At 46.3% G+C, this 26678-nt stretch overlaps 9 protein-coding genes across 9 annotated transcripts; 3 read left to right on the top strand and 6 right to left on the bottom strand.

Annotated features, from left to right (window-relative positions):
- Window positions 1-750: 750 nt before the first annotated feature.
- Window positions 751-2394, bottom strand: T069G_11001 (major facilitator superfamily domain-containing protein; the record flags this gene model as incomplete). Its single annotated transcript, XM_056178211.1, has 5 exons — window positions 751-1573; window positions 1625-1765; window positions 1821-2168; window positions 2230-2333; window positions 2386-2394. 5 exons carry the CDS (start codon window positions 2392-2394, stop codon window positions 751-753), a joined length of 1425 nt encoding a protein of 474 aa, XP_056024501.1.
- Window positions 2395-3353: 959 nt separating this feature from the next.
- On the bottom strand, window positions 3354-3890 carry T069G_11000 (uncharacterized protein; the record flags this gene model as incomplete). The annotated part of the gene is made up of 1 exon (XM_056178210.1): window positions 3354-3890. The coding sequence occupies one exon, from the start codon at window positions 3888-3890 to the stop codon at window positions 3354-3356; it is 537 nt and encodes a 178-aa protein (XP_056024500.1).
- Window positions 3891-4608: 718 nt separating this feature from the next.
- On the top strand, window positions 4609-5495 carry T069G_10999 (flavin reductase like domain-containing protein; the record flags this gene model as incomplete). The annotated part of the gene is made up of 3 exons (XM_056178209.1): window positions 4609-4889; window positions 4938-5190; window positions 5250-5495. The coding sequence occupies 3 exons, from the start codon at window positions 4609-4611 to the stop codon at window positions 5493-5495; spliced, it is 780 nt and encodes a 259-aa protein (XP_056024499.1).
- Window positions 5496-6697: 1202 nt separating this feature from the next.
- On the top strand, window positions 6698-7183 carry T069G_10998 (uncharacterized protein; the record flags this gene model as incomplete). The annotated part of the gene is made up of 1 exon (XM_056178208.1): window positions 6698-7183. One exon carries the CDS (start codon window positions 6698-6700, stop codon window positions 7181-7183), a length of 486 nt encoding a protein of 161 aa, XP_056024498.1.
- A 909-nt stretch (window positions 7184-8092) lies between these two features.
- T069G_10997 (necrosis inducing protein (NPP1) domain-containing protein) lies at window positions 8093-9250 on the bottom strand (the record flags this gene model as incomplete). The annotated part of the gene is made up of 1 exon (XM_056178207.1): window positions 8093-9250. One exon carries the CDS (start codon window positions 9248-9250, stop codon window positions 8093-8095), a length of 1158 nt encoding a protein of 385 aa, XP_056024497.1.
- A 1397-nt stretch (window positions 9251-10647) lies between these two features.
- T069G_10996 (glycosyl hydrolase family 45 domain-containing protein) lies at window positions 10648-11536 on the bottom strand (the record flags this gene model as incomplete). Its single annotated transcript, XM_056178206.1, has 3 exons — window positions 10648-11056; window positions 11194-11330; window positions 11408-11536. The coding sequence occupies 3 exons, from the start codon at window positions 11534-11536 to the stop codon at window positions 10648-10650; spliced, it is 675 nt and encodes a 224-aa protein (XP_056024496.1).
- A 3861-nt stretch (window positions 11537-15397) lies between these two features.
- T069G_10995 (heterokaryon incompatibility protein (HET) domain-containing protein) lies at window positions 15398-18325 on the bottom strand (the record flags this gene model as incomplete). The annotated part of the gene is made up of 5 exons (XM_056178205.1): window positions 15398-16143; window positions 16189-17283; window positions 17927-17984; window positions 18035-18178; window positions 18257-18325. 5 exons carry the CDS (start codon window positions 18323-18325, stop codon window positions 15398-15400), a joined length of 2112 nt encoding a protein of 703 aa, XP_056024495.1.
- A 1262-nt stretch (window positions 18326-19587) lies between these two features.
- On the bottom strand, window positions 19588-20763 carry T069G_10994 (RTA1 like protein domain-containing protein; the record flags this gene model as incomplete). The annotated part of the gene is made up of 5 exons (XM_056178204.1): window positions 19588-19753; window positions 19806-20213; window positions 20275-20335; window positions 20414-20651; window positions 20707-20763. The coding sequence occupies 5 exons, from the start codon at window positions 20761-20763 to the stop codon at window positions 19588-19590; spliced, it is 930 nt and encodes a 309-aa protein (XP_056024494.1).
- Window positions 20764-22831: 2068 nt separating this feature from the next.
- T069G_10993 (ankyrin repeats (3 copies) domain-containing protein) lies at window positions 22832-26472 on the top strand (the record flags this gene model as incomplete). Its single annotated transcript, XM_056178203.1, has 4 exons — window positions 22832-23386; window positions 23438-24035; window positions 24107-24722; window positions 24786-26472. 4 exons carry the CDS (start codon window positions 22832-22834, stop codon window positions 26470-26472), a joined length of 3456 nt encoding a protein of 1151 aa, XP_056024493.1.
- Window positions 26473-26678: the final 206 nt, after the last annotated feature.

The raw sequence follows: 26678 nt of genomic DNA, 5'->3' as shown, positions 1-26678 counted from the left end.
CGGTGTACGGATAAATGAAGTATGTGTTGAACCCAAAGAGCGGTAAAATCTCACAACTCAGATGTGTAAGTTCATATACGACTCACCTCTGTTAGGTAGCGTTGTCGTCTTTGCTCGGCCAGAGGCCGTAACATCGGCTTACGGCGTATTTACTGTTTCCATATAACGTCAATAACCTGGACGAGCACGATCGCCAGTATCTAACTAAATTCTGCTAGCACACGTGGAAGTGAAAAAATTATTTGCGTTCTTTAAGACCTCTGCCGATATAGCCGGCTTCGGCTTTTACTGTATCAAGACGCCGTTTTATTGTTAAAAATGGCCCTTGATCGGTCCAGGTATGGTCGATACTTCGCTATATTTTAGTGAGCGAGGCGCTAATCTAGGTACAGGTAGATTGCTATAATAAGATTCAATTATTCTCGTGTTACCAAGAACTCTGCGCTCTGAAATTGTAGAAGAAGCTAGTTGTCCGGAATTAGAGGATCATACTGTAAAAGAATTTACGAAGTGGAATGCATGATCATAATGATCGTGATCTAAGTACTCTATAAATTAAAGAGGAAAAAAAAAAAGAATATTCGCTATGATGTTTCTTCTGATCAAAAATGTAACAGCAAAGACAATACGGGGTAGAGCGACGATGATGCATCCAGCCGTACCGCTTGATGTGTCTTACAGGAGGAAGAGCCAGTTGCTGAGGACCGGAGACCGAAGTTCAGAACCTGTGTGAACTCTGCAGGCAGCCTGTCACCGCCTGATTCTCTCAGTAGCCGTCGACAATCCTCCCTCAAACCCTGTCCCCATGATTGCTACTTCGTCCGCCGGATCAGTCCATCCTTCCCTCTCATCCTTTACGACCCTTACCAATAGCGAGTCCAGCACGGTCGCTACCAAGGCGATGCCGGCCCCAAAATACAACGCAGCCCTGTATCCAAGCACTTGATCAGCCCGGTATTTGTTCACCTGCGTCTCGATCGTCCCCGCAAATCCAAGGCCGAGACTGTTCCCATACAAGTTAAGCGTGCCAATGAGAGATGCAGCAATGCCCTGCTGACTGCGTTTGACACTGTTGCTAGCAACGATCTGGGCCGCAACATAGACAAAGTCTGGACAGAAGGCCATGAATATCGTCGCTGGGAAGACCTGAGCCCAGTACGTCTGCTGGACCGGCATCGTAGCCAAGAGTAAATTCGCGACTAAGATGGCAGCGCTACCAATTGCCAATATCCATTGCGCAGCAAGGCGTGGAATCAGCCATGCTGCGAGGAACGTGCCGATTGTTGCAACAATCCCAAATGGAGTCCACTCAAGGCCAAACTGGAGGATGGTTTTACCACGCAGAAGTTGAAGCCATGCCACCATGTACCAGAGGAAGATGCCGTTGGACATGAAACTAAAGAGAACGACCAAGATGACGGCTGTAAAGGATGGTGCTGTCCATATCCCGAGTGGTATGATGGGATTCTTGCTGAACCTTGACCCCCAGAGCCCAAAGAGAGCGAGCATGACAACTGATATAACGAGCAAAACGGATACGAAAGGCGTTTCCCATCCGCTCGCTGGTGCTTGGCTGCAAAAGGTTAGTTTTGAAATATCTTGCTAAGAGAGCTGTTTCACTCACTTCCAAGCAATGTTGAAAGCAATTAGGCCGCCAGTACCAAGGAATGCGCCGACCCAATCGATTGTCCCTTTTCGGTCAACGGGAGAGTCAGTTGGGAGAAGTAACGCCAGAATCCCAAAAACGAATGTCCCCAAAATTGCCCTACATACATGTATATTAGACGTATCTCCAACGGGGGGTTCACAACCAGACTTACAAGCCGAAGAATATCCACGTCCAATCCACATATTCAACGAAAATACCAGCCCAAATAGCACCAAGGTAACCTCCAATAGGAGCCGAGGCCCCAAAAAATCCCAGCGTGACATTTCTCGATCTTCCAGGTGGTATTGTCGTACTGATCAGAGCAACAGCGTTCGGCATGATTAATGCTCCTCCGATTCCAGACAGCGCACGGACAACATTGAAAGTGACAAACGTCTTGCAGAAGCCGTTTGCGAGTGAGCAAATGACGAACCAGACGGCGCCGGCGATGAGGACATGTCGATGGCCGTAGACGGCACCGAGGCGACCGCTGATCAGAACGAAGGTACCTTGCGTCAGCCTTCAGGAATTAATGTTAAAAAACTACCCTAATGGCATAATTTGGGAATGTAAGGACTGACGGGTAGGACGCGGCGGCCCAGTTGGCTTTGCCAGGACCAGTTGCATAGCCCAGTGAGTTGCTTATCTCAAGTCCGGCGGCGAGTCCAACCATGTTAGATATCATCTAGTCCCATTAAGAAGGAGATTAAGATAGAGATTAGCCAGTCGAGTCTTACCTGGACCATATTGCTAGATACGATGAAAATTACTATTAGTAACCTGTGCCTTTTTGTTATGCTGGTTGTGGTTACGGCTTCAAAAGTCGGTTGGTCGTGATTCTGGGAGGTGTCGTTCACCTCCCTTAGCTCGACTGAGACTTGTTCCACTGGTGATGGCTCCATTATTAATATAGATTCCAGAAGCTCTCGGTAATTGGAATAATTAAGTGAGATAGTAACGCTGGAAGACACCGCCTAGGTAGTCCTTATATATCTAAGATACATGTACTTGGGTTACCTCAACTTGCGGGGTAGGTTCATTCTCCGCTGTCGGAACCGTAAACTAATACCCCATACAGAGTAGACTGCAGAGTTATTGTAAAATAGTATTTCTCCGGTAATTCAGCTCTTGTAAGCATCAACACAAGTTTTCAAGTTTGGTCGCATAGTTCAAGCACTGTAGCTGTCAGCACAAACCCACCAGTCTTAGTGAGAGAAATTAATTACAACAGCCCCTAGGTACAGTTTATATAGTAATGATGGACTTTGATGGACTTATGAGCTTGCAAGTGATCAATTATATTCATCTCTCACGCATGGGCTAACGAATAGAGTTTTCGAATGGGATTCTCAACACGCCCTTTAGATCCTGTTTCATCTTTTTTCTCAATCTTAAAACCGAATTCCTCAACACACTATACTCCTTCAACGGACAAGAAAATATGCTTCAGATGCTAGTAGTAGGAGTATCATCAGCTTGGTTACTTAGTGCCTGTAACTAATGCTGATAAAAATATTTCATTCTAGGATCGAAGTTAAATAAAATAAGAGAAATCGATCAAACCTACATATGCACCGTAATTGGAGCGGGAGGAGAAGCCTAATGACAATTGAGGTATATGATAAAAAGGCATATGGTGATTATTATCCAAAAGTACATATACCCTTCAACTTCCTTGGCACGCCAAGAAACAGTAGACAATACCTCATAAGGTAATGTGATCCACCAAGTGCTGAACCTTTGCATCCAAATTTAAACTCGCCTTCACCAATTCCTCGCTCTTCTCCACGCCTGCGGCTAAGCTTGAAAACAACTGAAATATGACTTCAGTACCTTCTCCACCGACTCCTTCGAGAATCAATATCTCCGCTGGCGCTGCCAGTCCCGCCTTTACCTCATGAGCTATCACTGTCGCTGCACTCATGGGGTTTCCCAAAACAACTCTCTTAATCCTTTGACCCGGGGCAATGCCATACAAGGGCGTCCAGAGGCTATGGTCAATTTCCCAGAACAGCATAAAGAGTTCCGGACCAATGTACTGCTTCGCAGTTGCGACGAAACCCTCTTTTGTGGGAGAAGGACCTTGGAGGTATGAGACGATAGATGGCCAGCCAGCGTCCGCAGGAGTCCCAATGGAGTTGTAAAGGCGGGAAATCACCTCATCGAAGGAGCGGGTCGTTTTAATGGTTACACATTTGCTGGTGAATGTATCTTCGATACGTGTTGTTACTGGAGAGGACATTGTGCAGTAAAGTCGAAGGCACCAGACGTGTTGATTTGGAATTCAGAAGGGAATATAGGCTGAAGCAGAAAATTGTATGTATTGATAAGATGGCAGAGACATATATGAGAGGATGAAAGCTCTATAAGCCAAATTAGCTGCGTTATATACATATATTGTGCGTTTCCATAATACACCTGTCCCGTTCCACTACCAAGTCCCTCTCTTCGGAGAGTGCGGTGGATGAGAGATAGCAAGTTCGCCTATTCATGCGTCATACGTAATTCATAATCAACAAAATTGTAAGATACATTCCATCGCGCAAAACAAGATCAGAAATCAGAAAAAGGCACATTTGTTGGCATCACGAATTAGAACAAATGGACGCCCGATGTCTGTATAGCGCCCAAAAGTTCTCACTCTAAACTGCGGGCCGAGGATTATGTGGGCCGAGGCATTCCCACCGAATTAATGATCCAGCCACTGAGAGTGGCACCGAAGTGACGTAGCGTCCAGGGTCTCTCTTCCTTCGGCCAGAGTTGTTCGGGGTCATTACATAAAACATCCATGGCAAATATCGTGATGTATAAGTAGAGTAGTTGTAAGAGGGATTGTGTTGTTGAATCTTTCAGTAAATCACAGGCAATAAGAAAGTAACAGCAGCTCCAGCAAAATCTACACACCCTACCACACTCATCTTCTTTTTCATATTGAGAAGTTGAACAAGAAATACATCAAAATGACCCATCCTGATATCTTTTATGAGCCACCTAAAGGGGAAAAGTCCGGTCTACCTCATGACCCCTTTAAAAGCTTTGTTATCCCTCGACCAATAGGTTGGATCAGTACCACAAGTTCCAATGGCCAGGACAACCTTGCGCCATTCAGCCAATTCACCAATGTCTCGTTTGACCCTCCCACAATCATGTTTGTGGGGCATCAATCGGTCTATAAACGTGAAAGCAAGGACTCGGTTGTCAATGCGCGACAGACGGGAGAGTTTGTTTGGAATATGGCAACGTTAGTACGGAACAGTGATAGCACGAGCTTTATGCTAATCTACGTCAGGTTCGATACTAGAGATGCAATGAACGCCTCAGCTCTAGAGTCTTGGAATGACGAATTCCCCATTGCGGGTGTGACAAAAGTACCAAGTCGCGTTGTCAAACCTCCTCGAGTAGCAGAATCCCCCGTCCAACTGGAGTGTAAAGTCCACTCCATTGTCAGGATTCAGGGAGATTCTCTCGTGGGGCATTCTGATATCGTGATTGGCCGAGTCGTCGCCATCCATGTAAAGGGAGAATATATTACAGCCGATGGGGTACGTCTTTCTTTATGTGTCTGTGTGTTTGCGTTCGAAATTAACCTGAGTTTACGCAGTTGTTTGATGTTCTGAAAGCCGCTCCTCTTGCTCGCCTAGGCTACCATCAGTACACTGCCATCCGCGAGGTTTTCGATATGAAAATGCCCTTCATGTACAATGACAATGTTAGTGGAAACACGCTTGGTGGTGAGAAAGGAGCTTCAGATGCCGAGCTATATGCAACCAAGGATAATAGGTCACTTGAAGAGAAGAAACAGGAGGAGCTGGAACATATGCAAACGCCTACGATTGAGCGTAACTGAGGACAAGCATAAACTCTGCGAAAGTTCTTCATGAAGCGCTGGAACCCTCCATAGAGACATGCGGTATCCTAGATTAGACTTTTAGCACCTTGAACAACTTTGTCATCGGCATGATTCATAGACCGTAGTAATCAAAGAATAAACCCATACTTATTGATCAAGTATTGCAGATGCGATAGTCGGGCAACACTTAACCAACAGGTTGAGATCAAGTAAAGGTATTGTAAAATGATTAGTTTACATCTTATACGCTTAGAAATTAGTGGATTCTAAATTACAAAAAAGATTTTAGTACCCGCTCTTCCACCAGATGCACATTACTCGTGTTATCCGCAACCAATTCAAAAAAAAAAAAAAAAAAAAAAAAATCTCACATATGGTCTGTGGCCTTGACACAGACTAATAGATCTCATTATTCTCAATAGTACTTACAGCGCCTGGATCGCGACGAAGCTACCAAAGAGTCATGGTAGGAATAAGAGTTATGGGCCGGCGGAACATGGAGACTCACTTATAGCGGCACAGAATCACTTCGGGGGCAAAGTCTAATAACAAATAACGAAAACTCCACCTGTGTCAACTAACTAGCCAACTATTAATAGTAAGCAAATTCGCCCCCCCCTTCCCAAGGTTCCAAATACTGCCACATGCGGTAGGTGGTTCTATAAAGTAGGGTCTCTTCCAAGTCTATTTTGACAACCTTTATAACCATTAGCTGTAAAAGATGTTATGGATGCCACACCCGATCGCCAACCTATAGAGTTCGCTAGCATAATTCTGGGCCAACCATTGGATTCTACACAATCTTTAATTTTCTCTCAGTCCAAAACACGGATCCGTCAACATGCTATGCGCGCGTCTTCCCGGGCGAAAGCCACCGCTTTGTCGGGTGACCAGGCTCCGATCACGCCGGTGTTACAGCCCCAGTCAATGCTAACGGGCAAATTTCGATCAAGGCCTTACACGCAGATCAGAAAAGCGCGACAACCACGATTCATCAGTAAAGTTCAAGACGATGGCAGCGAGGGGAGAGTGGCGCCAGCAACAGGCAAGACATGCATACCACGAGCACTTGATGCAGGCAAGAGTGATCCATTTCATACTCTTCCAGTTAAGATAGGTCCATTGCAAGAACATCTTCTGAAACTAAGTTGGTCTTTCTTTCTGGTGCAAAATTCTCTGATCTAACTATCCTAGTACCCATGACCTTTTACATGCAGAACCCTCTCGTATTGAACCCAGAATATTCTCCTCTACCATATGCCTTTGCTGACGCCGCGCTGCTCCACGCTCTTTTCGCGCTCACAAGTCTGTACCGTGATCTTAGCGTCGGAACGAAGATCACTCCGCTTTGTCTCATGCATAAAGGCGAGATGCTGAGGATAATAAATGAACGGATTACAAAGACGCCATTGCAACTTAGCGATGGAACCATCGGTGCTGTAACTGCATTGGCGACATTTGACGCAAGTCACTCTGTTAATTTGCTTGGAAGAGCGCTAACATCGGTGATTAGTTACTGGATGGCCGACTACAAAACGCTCGTTGGAATCTTCGAGGGCTTCAACGCATGGTGGTTCAAAGAGGTGGCTTACAAATTGTTGGAAAAGAAGCCCGGCAGGTTTGTGGAACATCGTTATTGCAAAGGGCTATATGCTGGTAAGAACCTGAAGCCTGCTCCAACATGAAGTTTCCTGCTGACTAGCTCAAAGGTCGGATCTCTGCTCCGCTGCCTTCACAAACGAGAAACCACGGTTCGCTGTGTTAAGACATTCCAGTTCGCCTTTATCTAGACCCTATGTACAAGACAACTCGCTATTTTCAAGCATCGGGTCTATATTCGACATGCTCTCGGAACTCTCTGTTGCACTTTGCGACTCTCACAATTCATTTTCACGTCGACTTTCTTTCAGCAATAACATTTACTTGGTAGAGCACGCTCTACATTCCTTGCCGCAAGATATATACTCTTGCTATCATGAACCAAGAAGAATAGCAGCTATAATCTACGTATATCTGGTCCTTCGCCAGATTCCCTCTTCTGCTGGCATTTACCAACCCCTCTTGGGTCGTCTTCATGCCGCCGTGGGCCAAAGCATGAGCAAAAACAGCGAAAGTTTCGGCAATCACCCTTCAAATTTATTTCTGTTGTGGATCTGCTTTATTGGTGCTGCCACTTCTGGACCACCAAATAAGATAGAATGTCTTCAAGAATGGTGGATTAACTTATTGCGGAATATTTGCAAAGGATTGAACGTGGGGTCTCAAAGCAGTTTTGAGATTTACCTGAATCGAGTAGCCGAGATGGGTAGCCTTTGCCGGGAGATGTATCACACTGTCTGGAGAGAGATTGAGAGTAGTGAGCCGTACCATGGGGAAAATGGGCCAATATAGGATAGATGAGCGTCAAATATGCAATTTGAATTGTATAGTTAGCTAGTATATTCGGTTCTAATGATAACCTAGGTTGAGACAAAATATCTACATTTACATGTAGGCAACTGATCTGTAAAACTTCAGAACTACCAAACGCAGAATGTGGTGCCAGCATACACTAGTTGGCTTAGGAGTGATCTAGTCCAACCCACCTGTTACGCTCACAACTCTAGATGTGGTGGTGGGGATGGATCTGGCCGAGGTGGTACAACATGGTCGAGAGCCTTCGCATCCTCCCAAGTAGACCAGTAAGCCTTATCAAATCGCTCATCAGTCAAGTCAGGATGAGCGTTGCCCCAGTCGTGAGTCAACATCTTCTCCTTAAGTGATCCATCCATCCACTCTAGACTGACCAACGGACTGCGATACCATTTTCCCGATGCATTTTCGGGTGGCTCGTTTCCTTCTGCCCTGCGGAATGCGTGGGTGGTGGCCATGTCGCGTTCCACCACAAACTTGGGATTATTCCCCTGCCACTCGACCGAGTTGGGTTTGTTGACTTTATAGTTTCCATGAGCCGACCAAGCAAGGTACTTCGCCTCGTTGTTGAGCGTCCAGACGGCCAGATGCTCCCAGTCGTGCTTGTGACCGTGCGCCAGAGCGCCTCCCTCATCCTTCTCGAAGTAATAACCGTATAAGTAGAAGCACCAGCCGTCGTTTGTGCACTTTTCGCGTACGTATGTGTTGCTGTTGTACAGGCGATTCAACTGGCGGCAATCACCTTGGCCGATTTCGAGACCATCGTTGCAATACCCGTCACTTGTGATGGCTGCGGTGTTGTAGCAGGCTGATTGGTCAAAGTCGATTACAGGTTGGTATTTGAGGGCACCAGGAGTCGCATTCTCGCCTATTGGGCCTGGAGGTGGATTTGGAGGTGGATTCGGAGGCGGATTTACTGACTGATGATTGCAGATGTACGCCATGCTACATTTTTTGCCATCGTCCAGTGTGAAGAGCCCATCCAAGTGCCGACTCCAGCATGTCAGAGCGACATTATCATATGTATGAGTGGCCCATCCAGCCAAGTTTGGATCTCCAGCGCCGTTGTTGATAAACACGGTCCATGTATCACCGTTGGGAAGAGTCTGAGACACGCCGCTGTTACGCCAGGGGTAGGAGCCATCCCACGGTACGTTCTTCATATATCTCGGTGCGCCCCAAGCCTCAGCAGAATAGTACATCATCTCGCGTGATGTAGAGCCACCATTTGGGCCCAGACCGATGCCGCAGTCGGCGAGGACAAGGTTCTCGCTCCAGGTAGTCTCGGCAGAGACCAGAACGCTTGCGACGGCGAGCATCTTCAGGAGAGTTGTGGCCATCCTGATGAGATAAGGATGGCGTCGACGGAGGGTTAGGGTCGAAATTTCGGAGATCGTGGTTGAATGATAATAATTTGTGCGTAGTCTTTGACAGTGCAGTGTACCGGTTGGTCTTTGTAGCCTTCCGGATAGACCAGCCAACACTGATCTTCCAAAGCAACAAAGATGTGAATATTAGGTTCGAGATGATCTGAAAATGCTTTCCTTTGGGGAAACAAGCCTGTTATATTTACATCGAGAGTTGAGTATGTACATGTAATTATCTGGCGAGATACCTCCCCAGCAGAGTCTGAAGTCCGCCAGCCTGACGATAGTGCGACCGCAGGATGCATTTCCTTTGATTGTTTCTTGGCTTGGAGTCTTGGCGGTGCCATTGCTGCTCATTCAGAGGTCAAAAAAATGAAAATGTGGCTTTCAAGTCAGCGCGTCAGCTTGCATCTGGTAAGTAAAATCCTACCTACTAAATACCTACATACCTTCGGCGAACTCCGAGGTCCCCGAAGGCTGAGTGCATGCGGGCAATGCCATTGCTGCGTATTCAGAGGTCAAATGAAAATGTGGCTTTCAAGTCAGCATGTCGAACAGCTCTTTGAATGATAGTGAGGTTGGAAGGCAAGAATCGTCCCGTTCATCCTCCTTTGCTCACCTTCAGCTCCCCGCTTCAAGCTGGCCTGAAAATCCATGAAACGCCCGGAAAATTGAAACACTACAATTTCAAAGGAAATAATTGTATATGTTGTTTTCCTATGAGCTTCGGGCTTCCTTGCCCTCCTTGATGAAGCTTATGATGAAGCTTATAATACGTTTGTATAGTATTTCTAACAGCATTTTCGACCTAGGCAAGGTCGGCGATGACAGCAGGCTGTAGAGATCATCCTCGCCGCTGATATCGTCATCAAGGCTATCAGCAAGGCTGCCAGGAAGGCCGGCCAGCGTTTCCTGCGTTGTTTTTTGCATTCGTTCCTACAGCATCGTAATTTCTATTATCATCATGAGTCATCGCCAGAAAGGCGCCATCGTAATAACTACTAAGCTGTTGCTTGTAGAACCCCAGGAGCACTTAGACATCTGCTCTAAGATATGTAGCTTACATGTGGTCAGGGCCCGTTAGATGACTTCCTCAGTACATATGCTGTGACCGCCGCAATCGCAATCCTATCAGGTCGAAGAAAAAAGGAAGATCCTTCCTGTTAATAAAGCATTTGGATTCCTTGCTTTATACAGTAAGAGCAAGGAATTCCTAGTGCCACTTTATAAGCTAAAGCTACGCTGCTACACTGATCCTTTTCACCCTAGCGGCTCGTCTTGTGGCTTGGTCTTTTTAATAGCTTTTTTAGTCATTGAATTTCGATGAGCCTTCTTGACAGAAGGCACATTTTAAAAGAAAACAAAGTAATCTACAGTTCTAGCCCCCCCTGTTCTAAGGGCTCGTCTTTACCTTGGTCGACGAAATCTTGGTAACTCCAGCGACCACAATGCGTCCTGTCAATCATGGCCTGCGGACAAGACACCTCATGAAACTCAACGGTTGGGTTCTGGGCGTTTTGGAACCAGTCAAAACGGAAGAAGCAGCCGTCGCGGAATTGGCCCTCCGGAAGATTGTAACAATCGTTCCTGTTCTGGTAGCCGCCATATGTGTCACCCATCCACGCGCCATCAAACTGTGATTGACATCCCTGGGGGAACATGCCCACACCACCGCCGGGGATGGCGAGGTCGAAGTGGTTGTTTTCAAGGTCGCTGCCAGTATTGGTCACCTGGATGATCATTTGTTTCCCGGTAATCGACGTTGACGTGAAGGTGAGCCTATTAGATTGAGGGAAACTCGTTAGTTAAGTCAAATAAACCATGATGATCTCCACCATTGGTCCTCGGGATTTTCCCATGTCCCATTGCCTGCGTGTTATTCCTCATCCAGCGTCCTGGAAACACATTGGACTTACTTGTAGCAAGCACAGCACCAATCCTGCTCAGACTTCCCAGCAAGTTTGGCCGCTGCGAATCCATACGCTAGGTTATTGTCGACAACCCACGGTCCATTGTTGCTGCAAGTGTACGCGTCGCCACCATTGCAAGCCGACTGAGCGCTAGAGTTGAGAGGGTTCGGCCATTTGTCGTTCTTATTACAGGTTCGCACGGGTTCTGATACCTGCATACTGCCAGGCCAAGCGCACGACGGCTTGCAGCAGTCCCAATATCGGTGGTGATACCAGTATCAGCAAGAACAGCAGCCGCCATGAACACCGTCGCGAACAGAGGGAAGAGATGGACTAGATTTAGAGTCATCGTATTTCTTTGCCTGTGGGCAGGGCGGAGAAAGTTGTATCAGGGACAAATGAGGTGCCTTGGGTCGAGAAGATGTTGAGACTCTGGCTCTGGTCTTGGGAAGACTCTGAGAACAGGAGCGATACACTTATATCTGGACCCAATGTACATTTTGAACAGCACAAAGAGGGTCGTTTGATCACTGACCACTGACCACCACTCCGGGTCTTCTTCCACGATACCAAGTCTGACTACGTGTCCTGCAACCTTCTAGTCAGTCCGTTGGGCTCGTCCTGAATTCCGCCCTTCTTAGGACATGCAGGTGAGACCGAAACCGCCCATCATCCATCGTCCGCTTAGCCTCCCAGCTGAGGGTCAATATGCAGCCGAGTGGCCGCAGCCTGAAATGGGCACAACTTTGTGGAGGAGCCGTGTAAGAATCAGCCGCAATTTATTTTCACGGCATTAGTGAATGGCTTATGCGGTGACGAGCCGCGTGCAGGAATCCGTGGCCACCACCGTCACCAGTTCCGTACACGAGGCTGCTGCGTGACTACTTCCATAACCGACCGACCTGGGAAATCGAGCAGCAGGCCAGTCCTCAAAATCTGCATCCATATGTCCAAGGAATGTCATCGGCAGCAGTTTGTTAGACGGCTAGCTTGGCGTTAGGCAAACTGTTGCAGACGATCCAAGATGAAGTTACGAGTAGTGTCGCAAGCAGAGGGCAAGTCTCGGGACGCACAACATCCGAAATTTGCGGTAGAGGACACGCGAATCGCACATGAAACCAAGACTTTGGACGATATTCGGATTGTTCTATTTGCAAATCCACGGCTTCAACCGCTCCCCTCCTCTTGACCCACTGGGCTTCTAATGGCAGGCTCATCATCGTCCGCATTGCCGGAAGTGTATATGACAGGCAGTGGACACGTTTCAAACTACATTTGAGCTGTTAACAACCGGCATCGCTTTAGATCTTGATAACATCTAGTCTTACAATGTCCGTCCGCAATGGCAGCTCTGAGCAGAGAGGCAGGACACTTTGTGCCAATTAATACTGCCGAATAAACTTACTATCCCTAGGCTGCAGTAACCATAAAACTCTTAACCTTACTCCTTGAAGTAAATATCATCTGGATAGGCCTACTCTAGAGCGTGTATATATACATGTACAGAGTCGTCGACAATTTGGTGGCATCTGATTTGTCGTTGGCAGCATTTTGTAAAGTTAGATAATTTCCAGATATCCTAGTGCATTGGGCAATGATCCAATATCATCCCACGCCTCTTGTTCAATATGACTCTGTCCTATCAAGCGGAATTGCTTCATCCCATGACCATGTGGCTTGTCATCGACCTCTCGAAACACCAAGGGGACATCAGAACCAGCGCAAATATAAATATGGTCCATGATTTGGGCATTGTCGGGAGCAATCCCCATGTACCCTGTATCCGTAATGAAGAACCGACGAGAGTGGCAAGCTCTCAATATAGCTTGAACACACACCTGCATAGAGTGACCTAATGCGGACGCTGCTAGATTGAATGGAATGTCTTCGAACGGCAATGTGTCTTCTCCAAACACCTTTTCGTCCTTTCTTAGAGAGGCCATCCTGCGAACCTCATTTGCCAAACTCGTCTCATAGTCTTGGTACCACCAGTCATGCTGATAATACGTGAAAAAATTGTAAACGTGATCGACGACATGTTCCTCGTTGTTGGCTGCTAAAACAGCGTAGAAGATTCGTTCTAGAGGCTCAGAAAGCGGTTCTCCCTCAATCCTTTGATCTACAAGGGAGTCACCGAATGCAAGACGCTGCCATTCAAGTAGAGGAAGTGGATTCCGCCCAACAACGTATGCTGATCCTATGCCTGATATTCTCCCGCATAAATGTCCAGTTGAACGTAGAGAGACTGTAGTTATCGAATTATTCGTCGAAACATGGGTAGTCAATTGAGGTAGTTGTTCGCCACTGACCTTCAATCCAAAATAAAATAGGTCATAGGCTCCAAGATGACTGCGCTTGCGCGCGATACTCCAGTCTGGTACCCAAGAAGGCAAATCATCAATGTTCGACCTCCCTTGAACCGCAGAGAGTAATTTGAAGCCACACTCTGGCAATAGAGCTATAGCGCAGTCCGTATATACCTTTGCTACCGTATCCCCATAGTTTGGCGTAATATTGAGCTGCTCGATAAATGATTGGAATAGAGGTAAGAGTGCGTATACCTTATCACGTTGGTTTGTTGCGCTGCAATGCCGGGTTCGACTGAGTGCCGTGAACATTGATGATTCTATATTGCCTCTTATTAATGATTTCTCGGAGGCGTATATAACAAACGGTAGTTGTCGCAGCCACTTAGAGGCTATATTCCAGCTATTGAAGTTCTCAATTGCAGACCACGGAATTGTCTTTTCTCCACAATATGCGAGTGCGGCATTGGAGAGGAAGGCCTCTTGTATAACCTAGACCCTAGTAAACCAAGGTCGGCGGAAGAAGCTATGAAGGGCATCAGTTAGAAGCTCAGACTTTGGATAGCTGAGAGATGTAGTGTCTGAGCTTGGATAATCGCATTCTGTAATAAATTCAGTGGCCAAGTCGCTGTTATCTGCAGACTCGCCTAGGTAGATAATGACCCTTGTTGCTTCGGAGTATATCTTGGACATGAGAGTTAATTGATGATTTTTCTCTGAGATGTCTGATTGGTTAATTGCAAGAGAGTCAACCTATAGCAGGCGTGGTCGGTCTTTGTAGCGCAGGCGACGGAGAGCGGACACGCAATTCGATGTCGCTAAGAGCTCGGTTGACTGCTGTAAGGACATGCTTTGTATGTTGATCGCTTGACGATCCAAAGCATTTCCCCAGGTGTATGATAGAGCTTCGTACTCTAGTGCTGAATGAATGTCGACTATGATAAGCTCACAGGTAATTGTACTGGTGCTCCCGGGAAGAAGAGAAACGAGGCGAATGTGATTTGGAGTGGGAAGAGAGGGCCCAGGATATTTTGGACTAGCGAAAGTGTCGTGCAAGTGTGTCATTTGAAGAACATAGCAATTCTATTTGAGCGTTCAAGTTTAACGTTCTGCATCGAGTTTAGGTGTCTCAAGGACGACCCCTGTGGAAATCATGACACAGATACTCTATTTCGGAGGCTGCACACGAAGCTATCAAGAAAAAAGGATGAAGGGAGAACTATACAAATGATACCGTCTTCTAATCCAAACGGCAAACAGGCAGGCAGGCCACGAGAAGCCATGTCAAAACAGCCCTAGTAATAGTCTACTCTATCTATTGATCTACGAATAGTTGCGCACCAAAACTCCCCTAGAAATTGAGGCGCAGTTCTGCAGTTTAGTGGTTAAAGACCGCCCAGGGTGCCTTACTTGTCATCATTTGACAGTTGAGATCTGTGGAGAAAGAGGGGGCAGGCAAGGCTTATTCCTCACAGGAGACAGCCAAACGTGAGGCCACGTTAACTGTTTGCCTGCATCCAGCTACGCTTACCCATCCAACTTGAAGTCTCAAGCTCATAATCTTGTCGTTTCAGTAGCTGCAACATCTACACTAATTGAAACCGAAGGGTCTATGGGCACTTGAGTGTCCTTTGGTTGGTCAAACACCAATCGTCAATAGTTGCGAGATGTTTCGTGCACCGAGAGTTGAAGTTATAAAGATTTCTCGCATTATCATGAATCCGTTGGAATTTCTGATACAATTCAATCTCATACATTGACTTGCACTGTAAGTGGTTAGTATCGCTTCAGATGTACAAGAGTCCTGAACAATAATGAATGATTGTAAAGCTGGGAGGCCACATCTATGTACAGCGCCTTGATGTCTTCACTATGACATGGAAGATGACGGGAGGCTGCTAGGATCACACACACCTCATCACAAGGTGGCGGGCCTCATCCGACTCGATACGCCGTAAGAACTCGCCAGCTCGAGCTTCCACCACAAACGCAACCCCGACTCTTCTATAACCCGACTCGTCAACATTTTGAAGCAGCAACATCCCATAACACCATTTCGGCATCAATTTCCCGCTGTGGATAACTGAAGCAATAGGAACACACGTAACTACCGTCTGTGCCTCCAAGGATCGATCAAGGTAAACCTCGAGCTTTGCATTAGTTCCATCTTTATAGTATACTTTGACTTTATCCTTTTCGCCATCTCCCCCTTCTTCGATCACATTCACTTCAAGAGCTCGCCCTCGTATCTCGAGTAAAGAACTGACTCCAGCATCGTGTAATTGCAATTCTACCTTGGGAAACGGTTTATAGTCGCTAGGCCAAGTCAGCGGCCATAGACTGAGCCATGACCAAGACGGAAACGTGCCAAATGGGACTGCGCTGTAAGAGAACTTGATGGCTGACTGTTGACTTTCATTCCAGCCGGGATGCAGTGTTTTACGCCAGAGCAACTCAGTGCCAAGCTGACTGAGAACGTGGCCGCTGCTGTCAATGTCGCCAATCACATACCTCAGCATCGAGGCCGTACCGAGCACTGCTTTCCGACGGTCACCGGCATAAGTAAAGTGCCTGGTCGAGTAATGTTCACGAACAGCCCTCCATCGGCTAATGAGCATGTCTTTGGTCATGTACTCCCACGCCGGCTGGCCTGGAGGAACTATGCCATCAGTCTCTCTATATTTCCGGACGGCACTGCGGAAGTGGTGAGCGTCCCTCATATCCGTCCTCGGAGCTACGCCGCATTCTACAGCATGTTCTGGGTGTCCGCACCAGAAAACCATTCGGCGGCGGTTGAACTCGAGAGTGCGTGTGGATAGTATCTGCTCTTGGAAAGTCCAGCCACGCCACATGTAGCATGCCGTGTCTGCGAAAACTCCATGCTGTTCTTCGTATTTCTCGTAATTCCTGTCTAGAACATCCCAACAGCCGATAGTAAGAGTGCCATTCATCTCACAATTGATGTTCTCACCGCTCAACCAATTCCGTGGACTGGACATGCCTGGCAAACCGCTATCTGAGGTTCTGCCTCCCCTTGCAACAATGGTGAGCGCAGCCAAGCCGTATATACGGTCCATCTGTGCCAACTGGATCTCAAGGTCCGACGGTGAGTCTTGGACTATGCAAAGCGCATCGACCCACAGATAGCGGTGCCCCAGGGTGATTGTCACGTCCATGGCGTCTCTGATCGTCAGTGGTAACCTCAGATTGTCATCAATGGCTGTCGGTCCTGGAAGTTTCTTCCGAAAATCTTCGAGCGTGGAAGAGGTTGTCTGTAACTGGTAGTCAACCCCCCAAACATAGCTGAGGGCCACAAATTTGAAGGATGCCGAGTTTATTTCGTCAAAAGAGACCAGACATTCAGAAATTGCGTCGATGAATCTTGTGGAGGGATGAAGTGCCTCTGAAGGCACTGCAGGAATAATGGGCTGACAGTTTGTATGATGCATATCGCAGTCTTCTATCCAGCTCCGAGCAAGTCCAAGGTTTGCCCAGGCTGAAAGAACTCCGTTCTCTTTATGATTAGGTACATGGTCCAATCTGCATATACCCTGAGAATGGCTGCTGTGGAAATAGAACCCCCTTTTGACCTCATCGTCGTACCAAGTGTCTTGGAGTGTGACTTGAGCAATCTTCAAGTTGCATTGACGCTCATCCGGTGATACTAACTCAATATCGTCGACTGTGAGCTTTATTAGATGCCGTGATGTTGTCTTTTGCAGCGTTGCCTTTGGCGGACGGTAGATCCAGTAGAGATTGGTCGTGAGGTACTCCAGATATGATCCTCGAACTAGGTCACAAAATCTGCATTCATCTCTATTCTGAGCGTCCGCATCGAAATAAAATATAGCTCCAGGAACGATGCTGGAATAGGTGATGGAGACGCAAGACGCACATGGGCTCATGGTTTGGTAGGTTGGCGGGTCCGAAATATTGGTCTGGCTCCAAGTCTTCTATTTAATGTTCCAGAAACAGACAGCTTATCTGTGTTTGCAACTGAATACAAATGATGGTAGCAGATACGAATCAGCGTTCAAGGAGGGAAAAAAGGTATTGTGCAATCGACATACATCCAGTGTTCTTTGAGCTATTTTGGTTGCCGATCATTCAGTGAGGGGTCGGGGATGTCATAAAGCGTACATGCATCTGCAAGCAGAATGTAGATCTCGATCCCATATCATCGTACTCAAACTCCATTAACATAACAACAGCCTGGTATCTAAATGGTAAACTTTCTATAATCTATACCAAAGACTTTTCGACTTCCTTCTTTAAATTCGAATTAAATTGATTCCAAGAGCTTGGGTTAATTTCCCGAGAGCTCCACAAGGGCGAAGAGAGAGTGATCAAAATCCCCCTCAAGTCCTCTTTATGGATGAATGTAGTGCCTCCTGGATTTATTTTACTTGGGGTAAAATGAAATTGATGCACACCTTTCATGAGCCCGAGTAGCGATCCCTTCCACTGAAAAGAATCGACTGAGTTTTTCTTCTGCGAGTTAGTATACGTAATGCCATCGTAATAGCAAACGGTTGGCCTACCATTACAATTGGTTGCATCGAAGTTCCGTTCATTTTGACCTTGAGCCCGTCACCAGGCTTCAGGTCCAATGGCTGCTTATCAGAGTCGGCTGGTTCAAATTTCCATCCTTGCTGCCATTGTGTGTACCGAGCGAAGTCTATGAACTAAAAACAATCTTCGATGTTAACGTATTTTTTCCCCTTGTTAACTCTTTGGTCACTATACATAAGGTAGACACGCACCACTGATCGAACAGCAGCTGGCGTCGCTGCGATCTCAATTTGTGTAGAGACAGTTAACGTCGGGCTCATGGCTGTTTTTAGTAATCGTATCCGCTAATAATTTATGACAGATTATCTCGTTTACGAGTATTCTGGCAACGGCATGCGTATTGTTAGAGTGAGTCTTGTTTCGAACACATTTCATGTACGCTGCAGGAGCTCCAGCCTTTAATAGTGCGACTTGGTTCTACTGTAAGTCAAGGCCCAAATTGAGGATGCGTTCTACGTGGAGACGACGTTCAGAAACGGATGACATAGTCAGCGATATGACAGAGCTAAGGGACCATTAATAAATGCCAAATTTGATATGTGTTTTTTTTTAATAGAAATGACTCTGTGAGAAGAATGTCGAGATCCAGTGTCAGCTAAGGCGGGCGACTGCATCTCCGAACATCTTTTAGTATCGGAGTTGGAGTGGGGATGATTGCCGGAGTTCAAGTGGACCTGTCCGGGAGTTCACTCATGGAGATAAGCTTATACTGCTAGCACGCGGCAGCGGTAGATTAATGAAGCCGTTGGCAACGGAGTTCCGATTTGGCGGGATGATGTTGACAGCCAAGTACATGAGCTGAGAGCTATCTGTCAGTACCTTAAGGCTACAGACATACATAGGTACTTAGACACATTCGTTATCATATAACGTAATTCTTGCTGCATTGTAAAAGGAGGTTTGTATTTAGCTAGGCACAGTTCCGTTAATTTAACATCCTATTGTATTGATTGGATAGAACATCACAGATAGAAGACAGCGTTACACTCTGGCATAATGAATTCTCTGCCGCATCTATACTACACAAAAAGGAAGAGACCTAGAAACAAACAATCTTGCTAATAGAGATCATGTAATCTGGATACATGTAGCCAAGAATCATTGACCCCTAGAATTAATTGATGAAAGCCCTGTTTCATCAATACAGATGACTCGCAGGGTTCACTATTGATACCAGGCAAGGAAAAAGTTTTCATTTATTATTTCTTTGAAGCTGGTGAAACTTTTCATAATTCACAATGGTTGTTTCTGGGACATGCAATGCTATGCGCTCCATCAGGTAAGGCCTTTCTCTTTCAGCGGAGATTAGACTTGTATCTTATAACTTATTACTGACATTAAGAAGTGCGTCCGTGTATCTCTCTATCTAAACTGAAATAAAAATAGTATGTAAGGTGAAGCTGGATGCTCACGCCAATACGTTTTTCCTTCAGTATTTTAATGTAATGAAACGGGGTTATATAGGAATAGGCCGGATCTAGGATCGCCTTACCGCCAGTATCCCTGAATGAAGGCGGCGATACTAAGGATATGATGTACTGTGTATGTCTTCATATCCAAAATTTTGTTGCGTCAAAGGAACCGTTACATCTTTGTTGATCTCGGTATTTTCGCGCATACGGCTGTTCCTCTTAAAAGCAAAGCCCGGGTGCCCGATACAGAGGCAAAAGACGGCGAATACAACCAATCTAGAAGTGTTAGAAAAGTCGTGCAGTGTTGAGGACAAAAACAGACACTTACACTCCCTCTAGTCCAATGAATAATCCCTCATTCTTGACAGTAGATCCGTCATATCCATCTTTCAATTCGTCGGCGCGAAAGATGCACCTGACTAAGGTACTGAGAACAGAGGCAGACAAGAAACCAACAAAAAGCTTTTCCCGTAGCCCATGCGCTTGTCCCTTCGACGATCTCGCATATCTGAAAAAGAAGTCTCCGAATATAACGCAGAATATAACCAGCGTGATAACTTGGAGGATTAATCCGGCCAATGCAATGTTGACGCCAGTTTGGCTAGAGCCAGACGATGATGCGGACAGGGCACCACCAGCTCCTTGAAGCGCAAGTGAAGTGACATCGAAAGGAACAAAGATCCAGATCAAGACTTTTGTCGGAAATCGCGCCAACGATGGAGAGAAATGATCGATTCTATGCCCAATCAGTAAGTTTCCGCTCGCTGACTCCGAATGCAAAATTGTTCAGCACTTACGTTTGATGCAGGGTGACATATATCGCCGCGCAATAAAAGACTGGTGCCTGCGTGATGCAAACTTTACAACTTATTAGAGACCCAAAGTGGACAAGATGGACTTCAGCTCACGAAGAGACCGAGTGAAGATGGTACTTACTGATTTGAATGATGAAACCCACAAAACTCCATGGGTTATTCCACATGATGATGCGTCCGACGTAGCCTGTGATCTCATGAAGACAGGACAGAATTAAACACCACATAAAGGTCCAAGTTTTCCATCGCGCGCCGAGATAGGCGTGAACAACTAAGGCGATCGTAAAGAGTCCGGCGAATATAACATTTGCGGCTAAGGATGGTCGGTAACCGTAAACACTCTCATCAATACTACACAACTTTGTTACATGTTAGCAGATGCTGGCTCTCTGGCAATGGACCAATAGCGTTCACCTCTAGAGTACAATTAGCATTTGGGCCGAAATGAATAAAATAGTCTTGTTGCGCCATGTCAACGAAAAAGAAATCGGTTGGTACAGAATTGGAACACATGGGAAGGAATAATTGGGAGATGCTTAGGTCTACATTGCAACACTGTCAAGTCTGCCAAGGGGGTGTATTTGTACTTGTATTGCAAAATCCAAAGCAGAGAATATTAACGAGTAATTCGCCGATAGGCACGAGTTCGTAACATGAATCTTACTTTCCACAGTCAACCCTGCCCTGGTGATCTGTTCCTTTGGCGTACCTGACCTTTTTCAGCTAGTCGGGCGAGAACGTACGAGCTGGCTTCCTTGTAGACAACGATGTTCAGCCTGCGGGTTGCGTGGCTTAGTGACGGATTCTACACAAATCACCATTTTCAACGACGAGACATTTGCTAATACCTCAGAACTGAGAGCATTGGGAAAAGCTAAGTGGGGATATAGTAGTGGTTTTCTAGGGCCCCTTAATTAGTTGTAGGCTTTCTCTCTTATTCCCTGCATTCATAATACGATCCCATACCTATTTACGGCCAAGAAAGCAAACATGATTGGTTGGCTCGCAAGGGCTTCCCGTTTCCATTTCTGCTAAATTTAGGGCTGATGGGTAATAGCCCCTGGCCGATGGCGATCCTCTAGGATAGCCTGACATTAGCATTTTAAACCCAAACCTTGGCCTCTTTTATTTCCTGAAATAGCCCATTACGCACCATATCCCGTAGGTTCACAATGTGTCTGGTACAATACGACTACATAGAGCGGCTTGGCACCATCATCCACTCCACATACCACGACATAGGCTAGTTCTGTCTCGTTTCCCGTGGTGCCTATCTCCGGCTAACACTAGAGATAGGTAGGAGTTCAGCATAATCAATCAAGCTATTACAATGTTGCAACTTAATTGCTTTACAATCCACATCATTACATGTAATTTTCTTTCAACATACTTGGGTGTGGATATTAAGACGCGGCACCAGAGTCGATAACATTAATTGATAGGCTCTTTTACATTCCCCATGTCCGAAATGAACGCCAATATACGGTAATACAGCGAAAAGGTCGAAGTTGCATTTCCTTGAGCATATACAACATGACCCAAACCATCTCGGGGCAACAAGAGCGACCAAGCCTGATCAGCACTACGGTTGCCGATTGGGACAGCATCGATAGCCCAAGTAATCCCAAAAATTTTCTTTAAATGGCATCGATGAATTACTGTTACGTATAGCTCACTCTGTGGGTTAGTTACATGTATATGGCCACCATCCTCCTCGGCGAGTACTACAGCTAACCGTTTCCGACTACATGTAATTCGGAAAACGTGTATATCAGCATTGTATTCTCCTACTTAAGCACAAATAAACGTCCAATTCCATGTGCCTAAGTTGATTGCAACTGTGGGTTTATCGCTATTCATCTTTAGCATAGACTGCAGGCCAACTGCTTCTACACCCATCTCCGAAGTATGTGAAAAACTTCTATCAGACGAACCATGGGGTCTGAGATGCTTATATGCTGTAGATATATGGGTGACGGCTAATGTATCTGGTTTCAACGGTTCTATTTGCTATCTTTCTAATCCCTTCTGCCACAGCGCAAAATATTTCACAGATGCACAAAGGCCGAGTCTTGTTCAAGAGCGACTCATTCGGACGAAGTTGATTCGACGAAACCGGCTCGAGATTTATTTCAGTAAGTATAGCCAAAAGATTAAAGCCGGAAAGGGCTCAAAAAGAGGCCTAACAATTGATTCGACATCATCACAAAACCAATTCCAGACACGCGACCGACTCTTAACCAAGTCCAGAATCATAATTTTGTGGCGAAGATGAAATCGCAATTGATATCGAATATCCATTTTGCCAAATTTACATGTGTGCACAGGCACCATACCCCTGCGCTCTTTGCCACAGAGCCGTACGACGCTGCAGGTATTTGCATACATGTATGTTGAGGCTTCAGGCCTTAATTCTGCCCCATTCGGTTAGTTGGGTACCTACATGTATTTTTTTTCTACTTCTCCATCAGCTATTTTGCATTTTCGCGCTTTTTCAGTATCTTTTTAGACACTTGATAAGACGTCTAAATATCTCACGATGGGTGATGTGAAGCAAGCAAAATCTTCAAGGTTGCGTTCATTTTTCCGGCGAAAAAAAGAACCGAGTTCTCAAGAAAACATTCACCAGTCAAAGAATGCAATACAAAACAAAGAAGAACCACCCATCAAAGGCGCACAGACAACTGAACAGTCCGATTTGACGGGTTCGTCTCAACCGCCCAGCCTAAGGCCGACGAGCAGCGTAGGAGATGGGCCTGCCGAATCTCCAGACATAGCAATTCTAGGGTTCGATCTATGGTCCCGAGCTTATCAAGCACTGGATGAAAAGTCCCGAAAATGGATTCTAGGTACTTCTGAACTCAAACCGGGAACTGGGAAACAGTGGACCGCAGATCTTATAACCCTTGTTCGAGAAAGAGAAAGATCATACAAGGACAGCACTCCGAAGCTCAAGATAGGTGACCGTGAGATTATATGGAGAGATTATGCCAACAAGACAGTAATGTGGCTGGTGACAATCGGGGACATTGCCGTCAACTTTGCTCCCGCACCGTCTCCCATTATCTGGTCCGCTCTCAAAGTGTTCATGAAGGCAAGCTCATGGGCGATTTCAAATTTAAATTATTTCTAACGGCGAACACAGACACATGTAGCTCAATGCGAAGACCTCGTAGCCATTTTCGGGTGTGCTGAAAGGGTTCTCAGCGTCATGAGGCGAGGCACAGTGTATGAGATAGTTTATCTCCAAGATGCGCCCCCTAATAACGCAACAGAGGACTTAAAAGATGTTCTTTTCAATTTATACAAGGTATTGTTTCAGCTGCTAACCCATGCCCTTGAGCGATTGAACGAGGGCCAAGGACGACAATTCTTCCACGCCCTCATCTCCCCCGGAAAGGGCGAAGAGTTGGTGTCAGCTTTATCTGACCACGAAAACAAGTTATCGATGGTAGTCCAAGCCTGTGGTGCCATCCAATTGCAAGAGCATCAGAATCTTTTGCAAAGTCTCAGTGCACCGCTAAGACGCGTTGATGAGAATGTGAAAAACTTGATCGAGCATCTCCAAGAGAAAAACCTAGACGAGGCTTTAGACTACATAAGTGCCATCCCCATCGGGAAGCACCATTTTGAGAAGAGAGAGACTAGAGCGCCCGAGACATGCGAGTGGCTGTTGAAACACCAGAGGTTTCTTGAATGGGAAGAGTCGAGCTGTTCTTCGACTCTATGGCTTCAAGGAAGTAGTAAGTGAGCACGTGGGATTCAATCAGATTCACACTGCAAATCTGATTGTGATAGCTGATGCTTATTATAGTTGGCGCAGGGAAGTCTTATCTTACTTCTAAAGTTATTGACCGCTATGTCTTTGACAATGAAGCGCAAGGTAAAAACGACGAAGGCTTTGCCTATTTTTACTGCAGCCGCTCAGATACAGCTCGTCGAGATTCAAAATCCGTTTACCAAAGCTATATTCGCCAACTTGCTCAACTAAACCATTACCCAACTGGGATGCACAAGAGCATCTCTGATCTATACCGCAAGGCCAAGAAAGAGCAGAGAGAACTTAGTATAACCGAATGCAAAGCAGCGCTGTCCGAACTTCTCAAGTCCTATCCACGGACTACCTTGGTACTCGATGCTCTTGACGAATGCGAAGTAGGCGCTAGGAAAGAAATTGTTCTTGTTCTGCACAGCCTTGCTACGGATGCCGAGCGCCCAGTCAAGGTTTACATCGCTAGTCGCAGAGAACCTGACATTGAAAGAAGTCTGGGCTCTGAAAGTTTAATCGAGATTGGCACCTCCGATAATAAAGGTGATATCGAAAAGTACATTGAACAAGAGATGACACGATTTGATGAAGAATGGGAATCGGTTTCACAAGGCGTTAGAGAAGAGGTCAAGCGCACGATTACCGACCAAAGCGATGGGATGTGAGTGTATTGAGCTTCTACCTCGATTTGTTTGAGCAATCCCCTCCTAATATCCATCTCCAGGTTTAGATGGGCATATCTCCAGTGGGAGCAGCTCAAGAAATTTAAAACCGACCAAAGTATACTTGAGAGACTGGGGAAGCTTCCCAAAAGTCTCGAGCACGCCTATGACGAGATTTATTCCCAAAATGAAGGATATGAGTTGGCCATTTTGCAGCGGGCAGTCAAATGGGTCTTGTGCGCTGCAGAGCCACTTTCAAACGACGTGCTCCTATGGGCCATTCGACTGGAAACCCAGACAGACAGCAAGGTTGAAGCAGCCCTCACACTATCAAGTCCTGTTACACAGTCTACATTGGAGTCAATCTGCTGCAACTTGGTTGTCAGAGATTCCAAGCTGGAAGTGTGGAAGTTCCCCCATGCATCAGCCGCGGAATATTTTGAGGGCAGACACAAGGACTGGACGGGAAAGGCACACGAAGATGTGGCAATCTTGCTGATTTCTTATTTGATCGACTGCTACTCGGAGTGGAGAATACCACATTGGAACGACTATTTAGATCTATCGTTAAATGTACTAGATCATGGCGACTATCTCAACCTTGAACATCCACTTCAAGATTATGCAAGGAGGTTTTGGGCGTGGCATGCGCGCGGTGCTTCGGACTACCACCAAGTATCACCGATTTTGAAACGATTTCTAGGAGCGGCGGGACCGCAGAAATCTTCAAGCCGACAGTATCAAGCATGGTGCAAACACATTAATACAAGAACTGGACCTGAAAATTTGGATTTTCGTGATCTGTTTCCAGCAGAAATGTCTATTTTTGGGATTTGTGCCTTGGGCCTTCACACTTTGCTTGAAGGGTGGTGGGATGATAGCATCGATGTGTCACTAATTAATGATGAGGAAATGGACTTACTATCAATTGCTGCCAGATATGGTCACCGCAGTCTCTGCTCGGATCTTGTCAACCACGGAAGTGTTATCAACAGACCCTTGGAAAGCGGGCTTGACAGTGCGCTAGCCTGGGCCCTTGGACGTCAACAGGTTGAAACAGCGGCATTCTTGCTAGATAAAGGCTGCAACCCTGACAACTATGCGAATTATCGAAGTTATCTTTGTATTGCTGCTCATGAAGAGCAGCTGGTCGAAATGCTTCTCAAAGCAGGAGCGGATCCAAATATCCAGTGCCGGTGTTGCCTATATGGCTGCGCCTTAGAGGCAGCTGCCGGTAGGGGAAGGGTCGACTCAGTGAGGGCGCTCATAAAACATGGGGCAGATGTTAATTTCACACCGACATGTTCATGGGAAGGTTTCGGAAGTCCTCTAGCAGCAGCCGCGTGGGAAGGATCGCTAGATTGCGTCAAGCTTCTCCTAGAGCATGGTGCCAGCGTGAATGCACAGCTAAACCACGGAGATTACGGCAGTGCCTTGGCAACGGCAGCGTACAAAGGATGGCTGGAGTGCGTCAAGCTTCTCATAGAGCACGGTGCTGATACAAATGCACAACTAAAGCATGGAAAGTTCGGCAGTGCATTGGGTGCTGCTCTTTTTGGGTGGGCAGAGGGCATTGAGATTGTCAAGTACTTGGTTGAAGAAGCAGGGGCAGACGGCAGCATTCTATCCTCATGCCCAGGTTTACCGAGCATACCCTCGGAGGTACGCACACTTGAAAGAGCGAGATATCTTGTGGAGGGAGGCTATATTCAGGCCAGTATTTTGACTGACCTCGGTTTAGAAGTATAACGGAAGTGCTCGTACATATAACTTGAATTGTATATATGTACGCAGGTTGAAATTGATTAGATGGTGAATTGGAGCAGTCGAGAGACCTTGTACATGTTACACGTGACACGCAACAGCGGTTGAGCGGCATGGTTAATCAAGGTACTACTATAGTACTACTAGGCGTATTGAGTGGGGTTCTTTACAGATAAGATAAGATAAGATAA

Source organism: Trichoderma breve (assembly GCF_028502605.1).
Source record: "Trichoderma breve strain T069 chromosome 7 map unlocalized scaffold00007, whole genome shotgun sequence".
NCBI classification, from domain to species: domain Eukaryota; kingdom Fungi; phylum Ascomycota; class Sordariomycetes; order Hypocreales; family Hypocreaceae; genus Trichoderma; species Trichoderma breve.
This window is presented reverse-complemented; position numbering and strand designations above follow the sequence as displayed.